Source organism: Ictidomys tridecemlineatus, chromosome 6 (genome assembly GCF_052094955.1).
Source record: "Ictidomys tridecemlineatus isolate mIctTri1 chromosome 6, mIctTri1.hap1, whole genome shotgun sequence".
NCBI lineage: Eukaryota > Metazoa > Chordata > Mammalia > Rodentia > Sciuridae > Ictidomys > Ictidomys tridecemlineatus.
The window spans coordinates 14,640,805-14,659,500 of record NC_135482.1 but is presented as its reverse complement, the minus strand read 5'-3'; the positions used below and the strand labels follow the sequence as shown (position 1 = coordinate 14,659,500).

The 18,696-nt window shown below is 50.4% G+C and overlaps 1 protein-coding gene across 2 annotated transcripts in view; it reads right to left on the bottom strand.

Annotated features, from left to right (window-relative positions):
• Nuak1 (NUAK family kinase 1) overlaps positions 1-18,696 on the bottom strand; it is a 67,276-nt gene that overhangs the window by 15,234 nt on the left and 33,346 nt on the right. For both annotated transcript variants that reach the window (XM_005322450.4, XM_078052900.1), the window contains exons 3-4: positions 5,892-6,043; positions 4,416-4,481 (exon numbers count right to left, since the gene is read on the bottom strand). In XM_005322450.4, coding sequence (XP_005322507.2) covers positions 4,416-4,481; positions 5,892-6,043 — 218 coding nt within the window. The remainder of the gene's footprint in view (positions 1-4,415; positions 4,482-5,891; positions 6,044-18,696) is intronic.

Sequence of the window (18,696 nt, the reverse complement as noted above, 5' to 3'; positions counted from 1 at the left end):
TCCTTTCCACTCTCTACGCCTTATTCTTGACCTTGTAGTTTCTTCCCTTGAAGGGTCACTGACACATGCCTTTCTGTAGAACTCCTATCCATCCTTCAAAACCCACCTCTATTACCACCTCCTCGACAAAGGCTTTCTGGCCCTTCCCTGGACAGACCCACCACTAGCTCCTTCAGCACTTCACACCCCATGGCACCAGGGATCAGATTCGGAAAATGCTTCCCGGAAGCAGAGCAGGCAGAGAAGAGTGGGGAGGGCCTTCCAGACAGAAGCATGTGTGCCAGGGTCAGGAAGCCAGAGAAAGCTCGGTGGACGGAGGAGCTCAAGCCCCACCTAAGGGGCCTTCCCTGACCTGCCCAGCTAAATCAGCACCTGCACGCTCCACCTCACCTGAGTGGGTTTCCTGCACCAATGACGTCATTTACTTATTGGTTTGCACCCCCAACTGGAAATCCTAAATCCACGAGGGGAAGCACCTAAGCTTCTTCATTTACCTCTGTGTCCTTCTTGTGGTAGTACGACTGCCCGTTTAACAACTGCCAGATTCTGAGTTCCAAGAGGACAGGGACCTGGTCATCTGATTCACTATTAAATCCCCAGCATCCAGCACAGGGCCAAAAACCAGGGCGAACTCACTAAGTACTTATGATCCAATATCACCCAGATGTTCAACTGCTCAATGAGTAAGTGCAGAACTACGTGAGTGAATGCATGGATGCACACACACACTCGTGGACACACACACACACACACACACACACAGTGGGGAGATGAATGAACACAAATGAATTGATTAGTGCAGGAATGCAAAGTTCTCACATTCAAATAATCAAAGCCCAGAGGCCCGTGATCCCAGTGATCCCAAGCCTCAGTCTTGTTAAAACCCGGAGGTTTCTATCTCATCTTGTCCCCGGCCATTCAAAGCCTCTTTTCTTAGCCACAGCAGTGCTCCCATTGTCACCGGGGGCAGCAGGCCATCTCCCTTATGCCCCTCTACCCCGAGCCCTGGGAGCTCAGCAGATTCCCAGCCCTCTCTGAGGAGGTTAGCTGACCCTGGTGCCGGGCCCTCTTCTCACTGGGAGGCGTCTGTACAGGAGTCTTCTCTGGGAATTGTCGGCATTCCATTCTCCCAGAGAGTGGGATGTGAATCTGGCCCGTTTTTATTAATTGCAAATTAATGCTACGCTGGGTGCTATTTTAGGCCATGCTTCCACAGAGCGCGGAATGCGACCCAAAGCAGCACATTGCTCTCATTCTTTCTGCCGACCGACTGTGTGAGTATTTTTAGAAACCACACCCTCTCGCAGTGGCCAGATAAATAATTTCCAAGGCCAGATGTGCTCTGGGCAAATCAACATCAGGCAAGGAAGAGGAGAGGCGCAAGCTACACGGCCCACACCAAGATGGCAGCGACTGTCACAAGTTGAAAACCAGTGGCTTCCTTAGAGGGCCAAGCCCTCCACCCTCTGGACACAGAAGGTGACCCGCATTTAGAGAGGCACCCTCAGAGCCTCGAGGCAGGACCTTGCCGCTCCTACCCCCCGGGGAGGGGGGTAGCCCATCTGTGCCTTGGGCCCCCGGTCCAGGGGGATGGACACGAGAGGCCAGCTTGTGGCCATGTGTCTGGCTGCTTTTGTCAGCAAGTGCCCTTTCTAAATATGCTTCAGCAAAACGCTGAGTCAGGAAGTGCTGAGGGTATACAGCCGGAAGACAAATCAACACCAGCTGAAGTCCATTTTCAAAAACCTTGGAAGTGGGTGTGAGAGGAAGAAAAAGAGAATTTGCCTGGAAGTCAAACATGTGAGTTCTAATCCCGGCCCATTATTCCTTCACTCCACGATCCAACAGTTCCTCAGTACCTACTGTGTGCTGAGCACTGTTTGACACACCAGGGAAACAGAGACGGCTACCTCGGGCTCACAGCGTGATCAGTAACCGCGTCACTGAGACTCAGACTGATCACTAAAACAAGGGGTTGGAAAGGGATTCTCAACAACCTTTCAAGCTCTGGGATTCTCAGGATTCCTTGAATAAGCAGAGAAAGAACCAAAAAAAAAAAAGAGAGAGATTTGATTCTATATGGGATGTGTGTGTGTGTGTGTGTGTTTGTGTGCCCACATGCACGCACACACACTCTACCTTGGGAAATGCCAGGAGTAGAAATTTCTAAGGAAAAGACAAAGACATGTCCAAACTTCAATGTTATTGTTCTTCTTTGTGTGTGCTGTTTGCCTACCTCATACGAAGGTCGAGGGAGCTGGGCCCTGGGAGCTGGTCCCCTGTCACTGCCATCTTGCTTACTACGGACATGGGCCATCCTTCCAGGCTCCTGCCCCATTGTCCCCTGCACAATTGCTGTCAGAATTCTAACCATTCTTCTCCTCCACTGGGGAATTCTATGACTCTGCAGGAAGCTATGTGCCTTATCACTTCTGGGACTACATCATAGGACAAAGAGGTCACAGTGCAGCACAGAACACAATCCCCAGGCAGAGAATCACATTCCAGGCCTTGTAAAGACTGGATTTAGTTCTGAGGGCTCTGGGGGCAGGTGGCAGGAAGAAGCTGAAGAGAAAGTCACCAAGGTCGATGACACAAGCCTTTAGAAGGCTGGGGCCCAACTTTGCAGCAGGACCTGAGCCCCACTCCCCAGGACCCAGCACCTTCAGCCAGATGGCTTCCTCTGGGTTCCCTCTCCAGGGCCCAGAACCTTGGTGGCTCTCATCTAGCATCGGTAAGCGCCAACACTTTCACTATAGCATTGTCTAAATTTTCCATGTTGTTACTGATGCCCCAGGACTGGGCACAGGGCGCTGCACACAGTAACTACACAGATAATGCACATGAACAAAATGAATGAACAATAATCCCCAGAGATAGGAAGAGGCATCCCTGCTTGACAGATAAGAAAACAAAGACTTAGACCCATGAATAACTGACCTAAAACCCTCCATTAGTAAGGGGCAGGGTTGCAATGCAAACCCGGGCTATCCATCCCCAAAGCCACTACTCTTCACCTTGACTCATTTGTACACCGTTCTTAGCCGTTAATAGAACTGAACCGTGAAAATATCTCGTTCACAGCCCACAGCAAACACGCTGGGCATTACTGTTGCCCATTGTACTGTGGAGGAAACAGGTTTGTGTGGCTTTCCCCACGTTAAGCAGCTAATAAGTCACACGGCCCAGAATTTTCTAACACCACATCTAGTGCTCCTTCTAGAATAATCCAGTCACTCTGCCCAAAATGGAAAGATCCTGAGCATTCACTTCCTGTTCCTAGGGAAACTGACCAGTAGTTCCTCTGAACTCTACGGACGATATGGAAATGTACATCTGAGGTCAGCTACTCTGGGAGAACAAGAGGTCACCGGGATGTGGCTTCCGGGGGCTCTCAAAGGGTGGTGGTGACCAGAGGCTGCCACCATGATCTACAAAAGCAACTCCATCCTTCCCAGCCGGGAACTGTCTCGCTGCGCACCCCACCACGGACACCAAGAACAACAAAAGAGACAAGGGTGCAAACCCGTTCCCATGCTTTGTCCGGGGACCAGGGATAAGGCACTAACGTCACAAGTGGCCAACTGGAGGGCTCCTGCTGGTGCTGGGAACACTGAGGCCATGTCCTAATGAAACCCATGCCGCGAGCTCCGTTTATTTTGAAACCGTATTTGCTTATTTTGCAGACGTGATCAAAAGGACATTCACAGTGCTCCCCAGGAGGCCCTTGAACCCTGCTGGCCAGGAGAGCTTTCTCCAGCTCCAACGGCAGCCAGCAATAATACTCCCCGTAAAAGTAAACTCCATCCTTTGCCGTTTCCCAACAGCCAACACCACCATCAATTTGGTCGGCCTCCCAGTTCTGTGGCTGGTGTCAGGGGTGAGAGGGTCGGAGGGAGAAGTAGGAGAGGTGGGGCCCTGCTAGCAAAACCAACTTGGTGACATGAACTTGGGCTCGTGGGGTTCAAATCCTAACTCCAGTACTTACCACTGTGTTACTGTGCCTCAGTTTCCCTATCTGCAAAATGATGTAAATAGCAGCTCCTATCTTGTATGGGTGTCATGAAGACTGAATTTAAGGGATGGGAAATACATATGAAATATGTGTTAGTTGGTGCTAAGTACTTTTTGGGGGGATGACTTTAGGAGCTTCCTGAGGGCAGGAACTGTATCTCGGTCATGTCTTTACACCCCAGCAGCAAGCACAGTCTGGCATACAGTAGGAGATCAGTTAATGATGGTCGGATAGAACTGCACTAAACTGAGAGCTCCAGCCAAGCTCTTCCGGAATTTGCCTGCAGCAAGGGAAGTGAGTGGCTGCCTCATTCATTCCAGGCTGCAGCCCAGAGGGGGTTCCGCCCCCAGCCCCATGCAACCCAGACTCTGCCCATCCATCAGCGAGGCAAGAGCCTTACCTTAATATTGCAGTTGTCATCGAGCAGTATATTTTCCAACTTCAAGTCCCGGTGGACCACACCGTTCTGAAATGAGAAGACAGGAGGGGAACTGAATAGGAGCAGCCGGATGAGAGAGAGAAAGAGGAAGGAGGAGGCCGAGCAAGTGGGAACGTCTGACAGATGAAAGAGGGGCGCCCGCCCGGTGGTCTGCACCTCCATCTTTCAAGGCTGCTCTTGCTGTCATGACGCTCCCCCTGCCAGCGACAGGGACAGGAGAGCATTAGTCACTTGCTGTGTGGTTAAGGGAAAAATGACTGGAATCCATTCTCCCCCAGCGCCTGTAAACCAGCAGGGGGATTCTTTGTCGGAATGTAATTCCGCTATGTGAAAGCCTCACGTCCCGGGCAGCACAGACCACGTCTGTCTGAGACGGGATTCCCAGGGAAGGCGCAGAGCCGTCTGCCCGCAGCTCCGAGTGCGGGGCTCCCGGGCCGCGCCTGTCTGTGTGCATCCCCCGCTGGAAAGGCGCTTGGGCCAAGGTCCTCTGACCCATGAAAGTGATGGAGACCTGCCCTGAGGACCACGGGTACTTCCTACAGAGCTGGGAGGGTGGAGGGAGGCAGTCCCTCTGGGCTTAGCAGGACTTGGGGCAGGTGAAAGGTGAACCACAGAGCAGACCAATGGAGACACTGGCCTCACCTAAGCGGGTCACACTGCCACACTGTGCGAGCTTCCCGTCGGGCACACTGGCAAGGCTGGAAGCTGAACTGCAGTGACACAGAACCAGCCGAAAGATGGGAATGGGCCGTTTGGCAATAGATCCAACTGTCCTCTAGGGAGCTGTGTGGATAAAGCTCAGGGAGCAGGAGCTGAGCATCATTCCGCAGGAGGGACGTGTGCAGCAGAAGCCGCGCTCAGGAGCACACCGGCTGCCCTGTTTATAGTAGGATCTCGGCTGCTTGTTTTCTTTTCCTTGTGACATTTCCTAATATCTCCGAAAGCACTGACTGGAGAGGAATGACAACGTGTTTTTCTGCTAACCTTGTCCTGATCCAAGCCTTCAGGGAGGCATCCTGAACTCGGAAATGCTCAAAACCACGTCTCCGGGAGGAGGACGATGGAATACAAGGTGCCTGCTTTTGTTTGGTTCCGAACCCTGGGAGCTGTTTGGTTTACATTGTAACATTCTTGGCTTTCCTAATGAGACATAAGAAAGCCCCATTCATACAGAATCCAAGTGTTCACACACTTCAAATAATGAAAACAGCGTCAGCGGTGCTTCCCAAGGGCACCTAAGAATAAAACACGGAGCACGGGAAGACCGGATCGTGGGTGCCTTTCCAGGCAGCCAAGAGAGGTCTAGAGCGGGGAGTTTGAATAGCCATGATTTTCTTCTTATATCACAATGAACAGGTATCGCTTGTATCATCTGGTAAGAATCACACATCCACAGGGCCCTGCGTGGCCCTAGCTGACGGTCAGGCTGGGCCGTACCTTGTGACAATAGTGCACAGCTGAGACGATCTGCCGGAAGAAGTGTCTGGTCTCCCTCTCGCTCAGGCGTCTCCGCTCGCTGATGTAATCGTACAGCTCCCCTTTGCTGGCATATTCCATGATGATCACAATCTTATCTTTGTTCTCAAACACTGCAGTGGGGGGAAAAGCGATAAATAAATACCCCGTTTATCCAGCAAGCCCACTTGTGACCGCCAAGTGAGAGAGAGAGGGGACGGCGGAGATGTCGCTGATGGGGGTGAAGCCAGCCAAACAGCGATCAAGGGGTCAGGACATAAACCAGCGCATCCCACGCCCCAGCCGGGTGGACAACAGACTTCTCTGCGTCAGCGGACACGCCTTCGCAGCATCCAGGGAAAGGTGGTTCTTTTCTGAAGACACCAACATCACCGTTGCCAAGATCATTCCTCACAACCCCCTCCCACCAGCGGAGCTCTGCTGTGTGCAGAGGGGATAATAAACACACAGCTGTCACCCACCAGCCCCTCCACAAGGACCGGGCGCTGGATCTGACGCCTACCCTCACCTCTAAACAGGTAGTCAATCTTGTCCTCTCTTTGCTCAAAACCATCTGGATTTCCCTTCTCATTCAAAATAAAACCCAAAGTTGCTCAATGGGGACGTCACTGAGTCCTGTGTTACCCGATGGGCCCCTCTGACCCCTATTTCACATCCTTTCTGTGTATTTCTCCCACCTGAACGTAACGAGGGTTGGTCTATCTTTCTGCCATACTATAGGGCCAAGTAAGTTTTTTAAGAATTGAACCTTTATTTTATTTGATTTGATATGGTGCTGAGGATCAAACCTGGGGCCTCGCCTCATGCTAGGTAAGTGCTACACTGAGCTACAACTGAGCTACACCCCAGCCCTAATTTTTATTTAATGGATAAACTTCAACTTCATAACTGGTCTTTGGACAACAGAAAATAATCACGTTGTGCTCACTGTGCACCGGGCTCGTGTAAGTTTTGAGGACCTGCCCAAACTCATTTGAACCTCGTGGTGAGCTCGTGGGAAGTATCTGTCATTTTGCCATTTGAAAAACAAGGAAACTGAGGCCCGTGGAGGTTATGATACTTGGCGGGCGCTGGCGGAATCAGGCTGGCTCTGGCTCCTGGCAAGGACGGGAGCCATAGAGCCACAATCTGGGATGCCCCTGAGCCGGGTCCCTGCCTCTAGCTCTGGCCCTTCTCTCCCAACCTCCTCACCACCACAGTCAGCCCCTCCCCCAATGTCTGTAAATGCTGCTCTGGGGCTCTCCAGCAGTCACATTCAAGCTGAGGGTTCCAGGCAGACATCCAAGACCAATGCAGGGGGGCAGAGGGAAGGCCAGGCTCTAGGTCTCAGCACCACCTCCACCTTGCTACCTGCTCTGTGCTCTGGGTTCCACCCAAGATGTCCTCGGAGCCACGGCAAGAGAAATAACAATGGTTTTGAGATCCATCACTCACGAGGGATGTGGTATAATATTGTGGGGTACCCAAGACCCTCCCTGAAGGACCTCAGCCTATGTTCCTCCACCTCATCAACTTCTGCTATTCCCATCAGGGCCCCCACACATGCCAATGCATAACCAATTGCTCAGACACACAGACGTGCACGCACACACACGCACACACACACACACACTCTGAGCTATTTCCCACTCTGCCCTTGGCCTTCCCTCTACCTGTCTTCCCTGCAGGTAAACTCCAACTCATCCATCAAGACTGCACTCAAATGTGCCTTCCGCCAGGCCTCCTTCCGCCTCTTACTCTGCCTAGCAGACACCCACCCCCTAGCACTTTCAAAGCATGCTCAATTATTTTCTGGGAAATGCCTCCCCCTAGACTGTGAACCTGGCCTGAGAGAGCTAAAACCTGTAGTTTGGGAATCGGATACTCCTAAGAAGGATTCTGGCTCTGCCTCTGACTGGCTGTGGGACTCTGAGCAAGTTGCTTCTCCTCTCTGAGCCTCAGGCTAGGCCACTATAAAATAGGAATAACATTAGTCAGCACTTCTTAGAACTGTTGGGAGGATCCTATTGAGACCAGCTATGTTTGATGCTCAGAACAAAACCTGAACCTACAGGAGGCTCTCAGTAATGTGAGCTATTATTGTTGGTATTAGTGGTATTGCATCCCCAGCACCTGGCACTGAGACAGACACATACACACACACACACATACACACACACACACACACACACACACACACACACACACACACACAATGAACAACTGACTTGAACTGGATTGTGTCCCAGGCCTGGGTCTCCTTCCACCCACACTTGTCACTGGTTGCTAGAAGCTCAGGCCCCTGCGGTTCCTTCTTGGCTCCTCTAAGTCCAGCCACCTCTATGATAAAATGAAGGGGGGAGAGGCAGGCAGGAGGAGGAGGAGGGCGCGGCCAGATACAACCGGCTGCTCTGGCGACTGCTGGCCCCGCTGTACCCTGCAGCTTCGGCTCCTGCCAGGCTTTCAGCCTAGTGTGCACTTTCCATTAACAATAAACTCTGGAAACGGGAAAGGCTGCCTCGGACGTGTGCATCAGGCTCTAAAAATGACGGAGTGAGGTGCCCCAGAGAAGGCAGCCGGTTTTCTCATTCTAAAAAGGCAGGAAATGTAGAAAGAGGGAAAGACTTTGACCGGAAAATAAACAAGGGCTCTATGGCTCCCGTCCTTGCGCATCCTTAAAGGGGCCAAAGTCATCATTGGCCCCTTGGTGACTGTCACCGGGAGGTGGAGGCCACAGCCTAGTGTAGACCCTGGGGCTGTTTCGGGGACTGGGCTCCTTCCTATCCAGCAGGCTGGCTAGGCATCAAGCAGACATAAGCACAGTCTAGTTCAGGACAGCTCAATAGGATGGTAACCCCCTAGGAAACAGGTTCCATCAAGTCCCATGGTCCCACCTGTACAAGAGTCCTGCTCACCACCCCAGCCCATCCTCACTAGTCTCCAGCCTTTCTCTCTACGGGCTGCATGGTGAGGAAGCTGAGGAATAGCTTCACGTGCACATGCCCTGGAGCACGGCTTCTGTAAGATCTCCTGGGCAAAGAAGATTCCGGGGTCAAACACAAATAAAATGCTGATCCTTGCTGCCCTCTCCCAGTCTGGTTTCCTTAACTGAACCTCGGCTGGTCAACTGGGCCACTCGGTATTCCTACTGACACCCTGAAAACCTAGTCAGGAGCCATTGTGAGAAGCAGGTGGCATCTGAGTGATAAAATTAGCCCCTCAATGTAATGCACTGGCAACCCCGTCAGAGAACTCCCCACCAGGTCCGGCCTGGCTCTGGGACAGCATCTCTCACCCCTCACCTGGGCTCATAGGAAGCAATCCAAGTCTCAAGGCCACGGTCCTGAAGGCAACCTCCACGAGCTAAATGCAAGTAAGAATTCTAGACTTGGAGGTGTGTGGAGTCAGAGGTGAAGCTTCTTGAGTTCCTTCTTGATAATAGCAACATGTGTTGTAGCCCTACTATGCACAGGCCCCATGCTAATAAACGTTTGACATGAGTTCTGCCACCTAGGTGTGGTCCTCTGAGTCTCCTTGGAGTATAGATCGCCACCCTTGGGGGCAGTTAGGCTAATGACTGATGGGCACAGCTCCAGAGAGCTCAGCCAGCACCAGGATTGGGCCCCAGCAGGCTGACTGCGGACTCCAAGCTCTTGGCCTCTATATTATTCTTCATGCACATCAATTCCTCTGACTTCTCCTCATCAGATCAATGAGGTTAATGATTTCCAAATATGGTCCTAGGGGGACTCAATGAGTCTGTCTTCAGCATGGCGCCTCCCAAACTGGTGCTCCGTCAATGGAAGCCATCCCCATCATACTTCACCTGCCTCTTGGGCAGCTACGGCAGAACAAAATCCCTAAGATCTTCCTCTCCCCGACCGCAAGGCTCTTTAAAACGGGTTATGGCTGCCACAGAAAAACAAGGTTTTTCAAGCAGGAAGGAACGTCGCGGTCACCTATTATTTTTCCAGAAGTCTAGGATATATAATTTATAAGAGCAAGGCCTTGGGAATTCGCCCTGAAGAATGACCAGCTTCCGCACCCTCAGCCCAGGGCTCCTTGCCCACGGTTAAGGTCACTATCGGCGAGGTGGTAGGAACACTCTCGGCCATTCTTCTGGAGAAATGGGCTGCTTCCCTTGGGCACTTTTACAACTGGTTATTTATAAGCCCAGAAATCTTGTCTGTGTTTATGTTATTAGTCACTAAGCAAAAGCTTATTTTCCACCAGTTGGGAAGGGTTTCCTTTCTAAAAAATGAAAGCCTGTGTCTCTTGGCCAGACAGTTTTACCCAGAAGCCCAGCGGCTCCAGAATGGTAAGGAAAACTGTGGCCCTCGACATGCCAGGCCTACCAGGAGACTCAGGGCCCTGAATAGAAACTTGGCCCAGCCAGAATTAGCCACGGCACCAGGCCAGGTCCATGTGGGGCGCTGCCCTGGGTTTGGGTAAAGCAACAAAGTTTTGCAAAGCACCTACTATGTGGATGGCATTGGGGATAATAAGAGAAGGCTTTGCCAGGTTGAGAGAGGGAGGGAAGACCAGTCAGGGGGAAGGGGCGGCAAGAGGAAGGGAACAAGCGGAGCGCGCCCAGCCGCTGGCAGGTGCCAAAGAAGAAGGGGAAGAAGGGTCTATGAATGGAACAGGGAGGCCTCAGTGCCCACCAGGAGCCCCAGGGCAGTCAGATGACCAAACACTGCCCAGAATGATCAGAGAGATGGAGGCGAGAGCCAGGAAGCATGCAGGATCCTGGACCTATGAAACAGTCCAAGGGTCACTTCTTCCCAGATCCCCAGGCAGCGAACCTCCTTCCCTAAACACACAATCAACTGTTAGTGAACAAGGACTGCAAGCCATGGTCTCAAGTGTTCAGCCCTCACAATGACCCCTATGAAACAGGTCCAGGCTGAGTTTCTCTCACCTGAAATGCCTGGGACAGAAGGCGTTTCAGATTTTTTCAGATTTTGGAATATTTGCATATACGTAATTGGATGGGACCCGAGTCTAAACATGAAATTTATTTGTGTTTTATACACACTTTATAAATAAAGCCTGAAGGTAATTTTAGGCAATATTTTTAATGGTTATGTGCATGAAACAAAGTTTCATGGTATAGAATTTTCTATGTATGGAGTTATGTTGGTGCTTAGAAAGTTTTGGATTCTGGGGCAGTTTGGATTTTAGATTGTTGGATACTCAACTTCTATCAATACTATCCCTACTTTATAAACACAGAACCAGCACTCACATCAAGAAACAACAGTGCCAGCACCCTACCAACCCCTGGCTATGTCCTCTTTCTGTCACTAACCATCTCCCCTCCCCAGGGATGAAAATAAGCCAACAGTCTGGATATGCTGAACATAAGCCAATATCATGGATGTTTTGCTACGTTTGAAGTTCTTTTAAAAAAAAAAATGCAACACGTAGTGTGTGTATATATATCTTTGCGTCTGGATTCAATAGCTCAACATAACGTTTGAGAGAATAATCCATGTTGTCCTGAAGCTGAAGATGATCTATTCTCACTGAGATAGAGAACGCCATTGTGAGCTAAACTCAGGTTTATTTATCCATTCTACTGCTGGCAGACTTTTGGGCTGAGTCCAGTTGAACTAGAACTTACAAAAAAAATCATCCAAAAGCTAACCTGCGGGGCTCAGACTTTTAGCACCTCGATGACCAGAGAGAAACATCAGCGAAATGAGCCCAAAGATGCCTTGAAAAAGCGGGCATGGAGCCGAGCCATCCGAAATGACCCGGGTTTTGCTCTAACGAGATAATCTGACCATTGTTGCAGCAGATCACGAAATACCCAAACGCTCGCCCTTTTCCTCTATAGAAGGGCCTTCCTTCTTCCCAGACACCAATTTGAAGTACTTTTCATGTTTTCTGTTTATTTTCCATTTCAAGGGAGAGTGGGGCTTGGTTGCTATAGCGACAGCTGCCTCTCCAAATTAACTCTGAATTTCATCAGACGTTCCCTCTGACAGTCCAGTTCTACCTTCTGATGGCCTGGCTTTCACAACCACGCTAATTACCCGGCTCCTAACGACTCCCGACTGCTGCCCTCGGGGTTAATAACACAACTTGTATAACTGGAGAAAAATGGGTATTATAAAAACAACGACCTGGCCCGGGAGACAGGCTGATGAGTGAGGAGATCTTGGGGTTTTTAACCATCCACTGGCGACTCGAGAGCAAAGCACGTCAGGCCTTTCAGCAGGAAAGGAGGGGACAGTGCGGACCAAGGTATGGGATGCTCGAGAAGAGTAGGTTCTGGAAAATGGAGGATTTCCTTCTGTGGAAACGGAGGACCGCTGCTGTCTGGTATACATGGAACCTCAAGGGAGGAAGATTATTCGTTTGTTGGTTTTAAACAAAAACACCAGAGACCTAAGAGAGAACCAGTCAGAATTTTCCTCTCGGCTTTCCTTTCTATCTCCGAAATTAGTTCCAAGATGCTCTTCCAGCCATGGGGCAGCAGTGTCGTTCTTGCTGCCCTAGTTCTTGGACAGAACTTCTTTCTAAAGGCAAGGAAGATCCTCACTGAACGAAGCTTATCTTCACCTCGGAAACAGAGGGATCTTTCCTAGAAGGAGCTGTCTGCAAGCTCATTAAGTCAATCACCCAACGCAGAAGCTAATCCTCCAACGTCTCCTCGCCACAACTCAGTCTCAAACATCTCAGGAACTCACGGTTTCATACGATGGTCCTCTGACTTCTGGAGCCAGGAAGCCCACCACGGCAGCCTACCAAGAAAATTCATCTAGACTACAAGTTCCACCGCGGTCAACGAGGGGCTCAGAGTTGGGTCACTGGGATTCCTGGTTTGCACAATGGAGGGCTTTTTTTTGTTGTTGTTCACTTGTTGTCTTTTCTTAAACTCTTCCTGGATGTTGTCAGGCATGCCCAAGAAGAACCACGGCCAACAGGGCCACACACCACCAACAACAGACTCCATGAAGGAAGGGAAAGCGAGGGTAGAGGCTCCCGTGGAAGAGGGGAAGCCGAAGAGTGGCTAAGGTCATTCATTCCCGCTAAGACTGTCCACGCTGTGCGGGTTCCCAGTCACAAATCCTGGGAAGGAGGGGACCTGGCCAGCATACAGACAGGGTTTGTAAGGAAGAGGGGACTCAAGGGCACCACACTGGCCTGGCCACTGGACCCCACAGTCCTTCCACAACCATCCAGGTATCATTCCCTGTCTTTCTCTGTCCCTCTCTAGAGCTCTTCTCTCCTCCCCCCAATCTCTTGCAAGCACCCACGCTCACTGGTACAATCCTGAACCCAGAGGGTCCCCGCAAATTAATCAGAACCTCCCACGACTACCCCAGGCTGGAGCAAGGGCTCTTGAACCCGATGAAGGGAACTTCTGAAAACAGTACGCATGCCCAATTCCCACAGCCACAGGGTCAAAATCCCTCGGTGCGGACAGCCTCACTTTCCCCCCTGGAAGCCCCAGCAGAGGGCTTTGCGTGGGGGGAGGAGGGTGGTCTTACCCCCAACCACCTGGCCCAGGTGGAAAAGCCAGGCCTATCTTCATCGTGGCCTCCTGATTCGGCCACCCACCCGCTTGACCCATCACATCCAGCTCAGCCATTCTGAGGACAGTCTTGTCAACTCTAAATTCTAGCCCTCCTCACTGAGTTAGGGGCCTGGTCATGGAGCCGGGCTATGTGGGGTCAAATCCAGCTCTGCCACTTACCCGCCGGGTCACGTGGGCATCTGACTTGGCGTTTTCTGTGCTTTCGTGTCTTCACTGGCTAAAACAAAGACTCTATTTCGTGTCGTCCTTGTTGAGGATGGTGGCGGCACAGAGCAGGCAGCAAGAATCCAAAGTATTGCCACCGTTAGGCAGCACGTCTCAGTTTGAGCAAGCGGAACAAATGAGGACGTGCTGGACCCGAGCCAGGAGCACGGATCTGCAGTGGCAGAATCCACACCTGAGACTGCACTGGGGCCCTCGAGGTGGATGGGCGCCCACAGAAGGAAGCGGGAAACGGCAAAGATGGTGAGCCAGGGTGCACAGATGTCAAAGGACTGGCGTGGCCCACCCCAGAGGCCGAGGTAAAGGCAGGACCGGCTCCTTAACCAGGAACCTGCTTCAATCCCCAGTCCTGTCCAAACCGCAGGTGTCCACCCCAGGGCCTCAGTGCTGTCTACAGCACAGATATCAACCCGTCAGATAGGCCCACTGTCAGGAATCAGGGAGGCCCGGGGGAAGCACAAATCCCCCTCATCAAGAATCTCAGACTTTCTAATGAAGTGACAGGTCATCAAATCCCATCTCCCCTTTAATTCCCAAATCCCTGTTGTGCCTGGTCCCTGTGGAGGCCCCTCTCAGGTATTCTGTGAACCTCCTAAATACATGCTTGTCCTCTTCCTAAGCAAATCAGGCCAGCCACCCAGTCCATTTCAGAATACCCTTTATTAAATGCAATCTTTTTTTTTTTCTTTAAAAATGAGCTTCAAGTACAAGTGGTATTATTTAAGGCACTAGAAAATACTGAATTCCAGGAAACCCAGGAGGGTGAGGCTGGACAGCCAGGGAGTAGCATTAGTTTGGGGTTATTTTATTTCTAATCTCCGGCCCCTGGAAAAATGACTTGGGTGTAATCAAATGAAAACAATGAAAATAATACACTCGAAGGTCAAATAGCTAACTTAATAGGAAACTCATTAGAGACGTGGCTGGACAGACTCAGAGCTGAAGAGCCGGTTCCTACGACGAGAAGTGAAGAGAGCTCTGTGGGGCTAACAGGGGCGAGTCTTTAATTTGGGTCCAGTTGCAGGACGTCATGTGGGACTCGGGAATCTGGCAGCAGAGCTCGAGAGTGCTCCAACGCTCAGCCATTCGCCATGGGTTCCAAAGAGTAAACATAATAAGCGCGACACACCACCTTGCCAAGTTCAACAAACTGTTTCATGGGGCTCTGGGTCCCTGATGAGGGCAGCAACCCAATGGCCAAGTGAACCCAGGCCCAGAGGTATCACTCCCTGCTCCTTGGTGGCCGCTGCCAGACATGTGTGCTTCTCTGGAATTCGCTCATGACAAATGATCAGACCAAGACAAGTTTCTAGAACAGGGCTCCTCCTTTCCCCTAGCTCACGGGATTAAGTCCATATTTCTTGGTCGGGCCAATTAAGTTGAAATCCATAGGGATGAGGCCCAGGCATCAGCATCTCTTACAAACTCCTCGTGAAGTTCCCAAGTGCATCCGGCACCCGAGAATCACGAATCTGGGTGATCTGGCCCCAGCCTTCTCTCCTACCACCTCCCAAGAGAACTTTCGGCTCTAGCCAGAAAGGACGACTCATGGACCCCAAAACATTTCATCAGGATTAACTGATACCATTTACTAATAATCCCAGCATTGTGCTTAGCAATGTTATTAGCTAGTTCATTTAATCCTGGAGTAGCCAGATATTGGCCCATTTTATAGACAAAGGGACTAAGCCTCAGAGGGCTTAGTTAAACCTAAGCCTATTTGACTGGTAAATTTTATACTTGCTGAAGTGAGTGCTTAGAACATAAGTGCTCAATATAATATTTTCAAAACAAATGACTGAGTGAATGAATGAATGACTAAGTGAATGAGCGAATGAGAGTGGTGGAGAGTATTCCTGACCACTGATCTTGTTCGAGCAACTTGACCATCCCCTGCCTTCCAAAGAGCCCACATCAGGACCTGCTTGCAAGTCTTTCTGCCTGAACACCCCAGATTGCACAACAAAGCCTGCTTCCAATGTCAGCATTTCCAAATAACTGATGCAAGCAAAAGCCGCCTTGCTTTGGTCTCTGGCTTTCTAAGGAGGGGTTTCTCTCTATGAGTGCGTCAGAATGCTCTCCAAGGGCTGAGCCCACCCCTTGGGCTCCCACACCCAGAGATTCTGATTCAGGACATCGAGGCCAGGCGCAGCTGATGTTGATGCTGCTGGACCTCTGTCCTTTGAGAATACTGTCCAAATGCAACCCCAGGCAGTTTACCAGGGTCCTGCCATTCTCAGGGCTGACTTTCCAAGAGCAGGGCATGGCACAGCAGCACCTTCTGACTCCTAGACCTCTGCTGGATCCTGAGGACCTATCTTACACAAACACCTTAACAAGCACAGGTTAGGGGGCCTGTGGCACACAGTAGGTGCTATGGCTCCTCCACAGAGCCTGTCTCTTGATTTCTCCTCTGCTCTCATGGATTTTTACAGGAGAAATTTTCAACAGGAAACAAGAGTGATATCTATCTCCTATATTTTAATTCAATTTCTACAAAGATAGAAGAAACTTTTCACTGATAGTAAATGCATCCAAAGTGCCTAGGAATTCCGAGACTCCTTGAGAATACAGACTCACACCTTCTCACGGGCAGCATGTGTAAGGCTCCCAGGGCAGGTGGGCGAGGGCATGAAATTGACCAAAGGAGGCATATCTGTTTGTCTGCTTCATTTTTTTTTTCCCTCAGTTTGAGAAACTCTTCCAACAAAGAGAATGAGCACAGCTAATAAATGCCAAATAGGCTTCCTACCGGGTCCCAGAAGCCAGGACCACCCTTACTTCAGATAGGAGAAGTGAGGAAAGGATCACCCAGTTGCAGCCTATCACAAAGCAAACAGTCAATTAGAGACATAATCTCTCAGGGCCAGGAAGAGATTTCCAGAAAGCAAGACCACACCACGGGTAGACAAGTGAAGCCCCCCCCCCTTTGCTCTTATATGCAGGGCTGTTAGCAGATGGGATTCGCAGTGTCCCTAAAGCGCTGGGCAGCAGAGATGTTCCCTTGGATCTTCTAAGGTTTCAAAGGGGAAATGTGTGAGACAATGTGTCTTTGATGTTTAAACTCTGTCCTGAAATCAGAACCTCAGGCAAAACCATTTTTATCTCTTCCATCCCAGGCAACCAAGTCCAACGCTCTGGAGGGCACTTCCTTTGCACTGTTTTGTTTTTTTTTTTTCATATTGTCAATTACCTCCCTGCTGAGGGAGCGGAATTTCTTTGAAGGGAACCAGGGTCCACCCCAGAGACGCTGCTGCTGAGACTTCTTTTTTTCCTCCTGATGAGGGTACCCTAGCACACCGCGGAGGGTGTATGTCTATCCTCTCCTGTTAGTTGACAAAATCTGAGGGTTAATCACCTTCACCCCTGGGTCTGCTTTGACAAAGACACAGTTTTTGAGATCCAGTGAGTGAGCAGAGTTGAATCAGTCAAGTCACGGGTTTGTTGAGCCTGCGGGTAATGAGAATGATATAGACAGAACTTACATTTTCTTGATGTTGCGCACTTTAGAAAACACTGAACCTATGAGTTTACGGGATGTAGACCACAAGATTCTTCCCGAATCTTGGCAGAAATGTTTTCTAAAATACTTACAAAGCTGGGCTTAATGCTCCAGATACATGAGACAGCAACCTCTGTGCAGATCAGGGTTCTTTGCATCACAGGCTCTGGGACAATACTTTTCTCTGATGGGGAATCACTGTTAATATCAGGGGCACAGGCTTCAGACCATCGCTCCCCAGATTCAACAACCCGATCCACCACTATTAATTGGTAACTTTGGAAAACGAATTTGCCTTTAAGCCTAACTTTCCCTAAGACAAGAGTGTCAATAGTTCAAAGAGAAAAATATTAAATGTGACAATACATGCAACCTCCTAGCACGCTCAATAGCTCTTCACTATTATTATTATTGTTTTTAAGGTGTAAATTTTTTAAAAATGACACTTCCTTCTCAAAACCTCCTCGTAGCTTCCTATCATTCCTGGGGTTAAACCCACACTTCTTTAGTTCCTGTGGTCAGGATCTGGCCCTCCTCAACCTCCTCTCTCCTCCACCCCTCCTCACCCTCTGCCTCGCCTCACAGATCCTGTGTCCTTTCTACCAACCCAATCTCCTTCCCTCCTCTGAGCATCTGCACCATGCCGTTCCCTTTGAGGGGAAGGACCAGCTCTCCCAAAGGCTTAGACCCTGCTTCATTCAGGACTCAGCTCAAACAACATCAATTGCTCAAAAATCATTTGGCTCAAGAATCCGTCGGAAAAACCTCTCCTCGCCACCTTATCCATTCACCTCAATGACTTCCTGTCTCCCCTCCCTGAATATCAGCTCCAAGAAAGATGGGAATTTGTTTTATTTGCCTTTATATCCCCAATGCCTAGAGTAGGGCCTGGCACACAGTAGGCATTTTTGAATAATGGATTACTTTCTTCTCTGGAGCTCATATTCTAACATCACTGGTTGGTACCGCCTTTCCCTCATGAAAACCCACAGTTCTTAACTATAAGGGTTAGGCGTGCCGTTGCTGTGTGTGTGTGTGTGTGTGTGTGTGTGTGTGTGTTAATTATAAAGGTCCTTACTGAAGAGAAACTGTAAAGTTCTTTAATAGCTTCTATTCACTTGGCTAATGTTCAAACAGCCACTTAGGTGCTTGGCATGGATTTCCACTAAGCCAATTAATGCAGTACTGCGCTCAGCTCGGGCTCTTGAGGGACCTGTCACCAAGCAGGCTCCGAGTGAAGGTTCCCTCGCCTCTGTGAGTGACGGGGAGACCAGCACACAAGCTCACAGACTCGGGTCCCAGCACCACTGTGGCTACCACCCTTGCCCCTGCCACGCCCAGGTCTGCACAAAGGGCCGGGAGGCAGGACGGAAAAGGCCAGGCAGGACTGGCGGCAGAGCCAGCAGGGCAAGGCCAAGGTCGGCTGGGAGTCAGGCTGCCAGGGACTCCCAGTGTGAGGGCTGACTGGTCCCCTCCTCCAAATACCTCAGTCTTCAGGACCTCCAGGCCTCAGA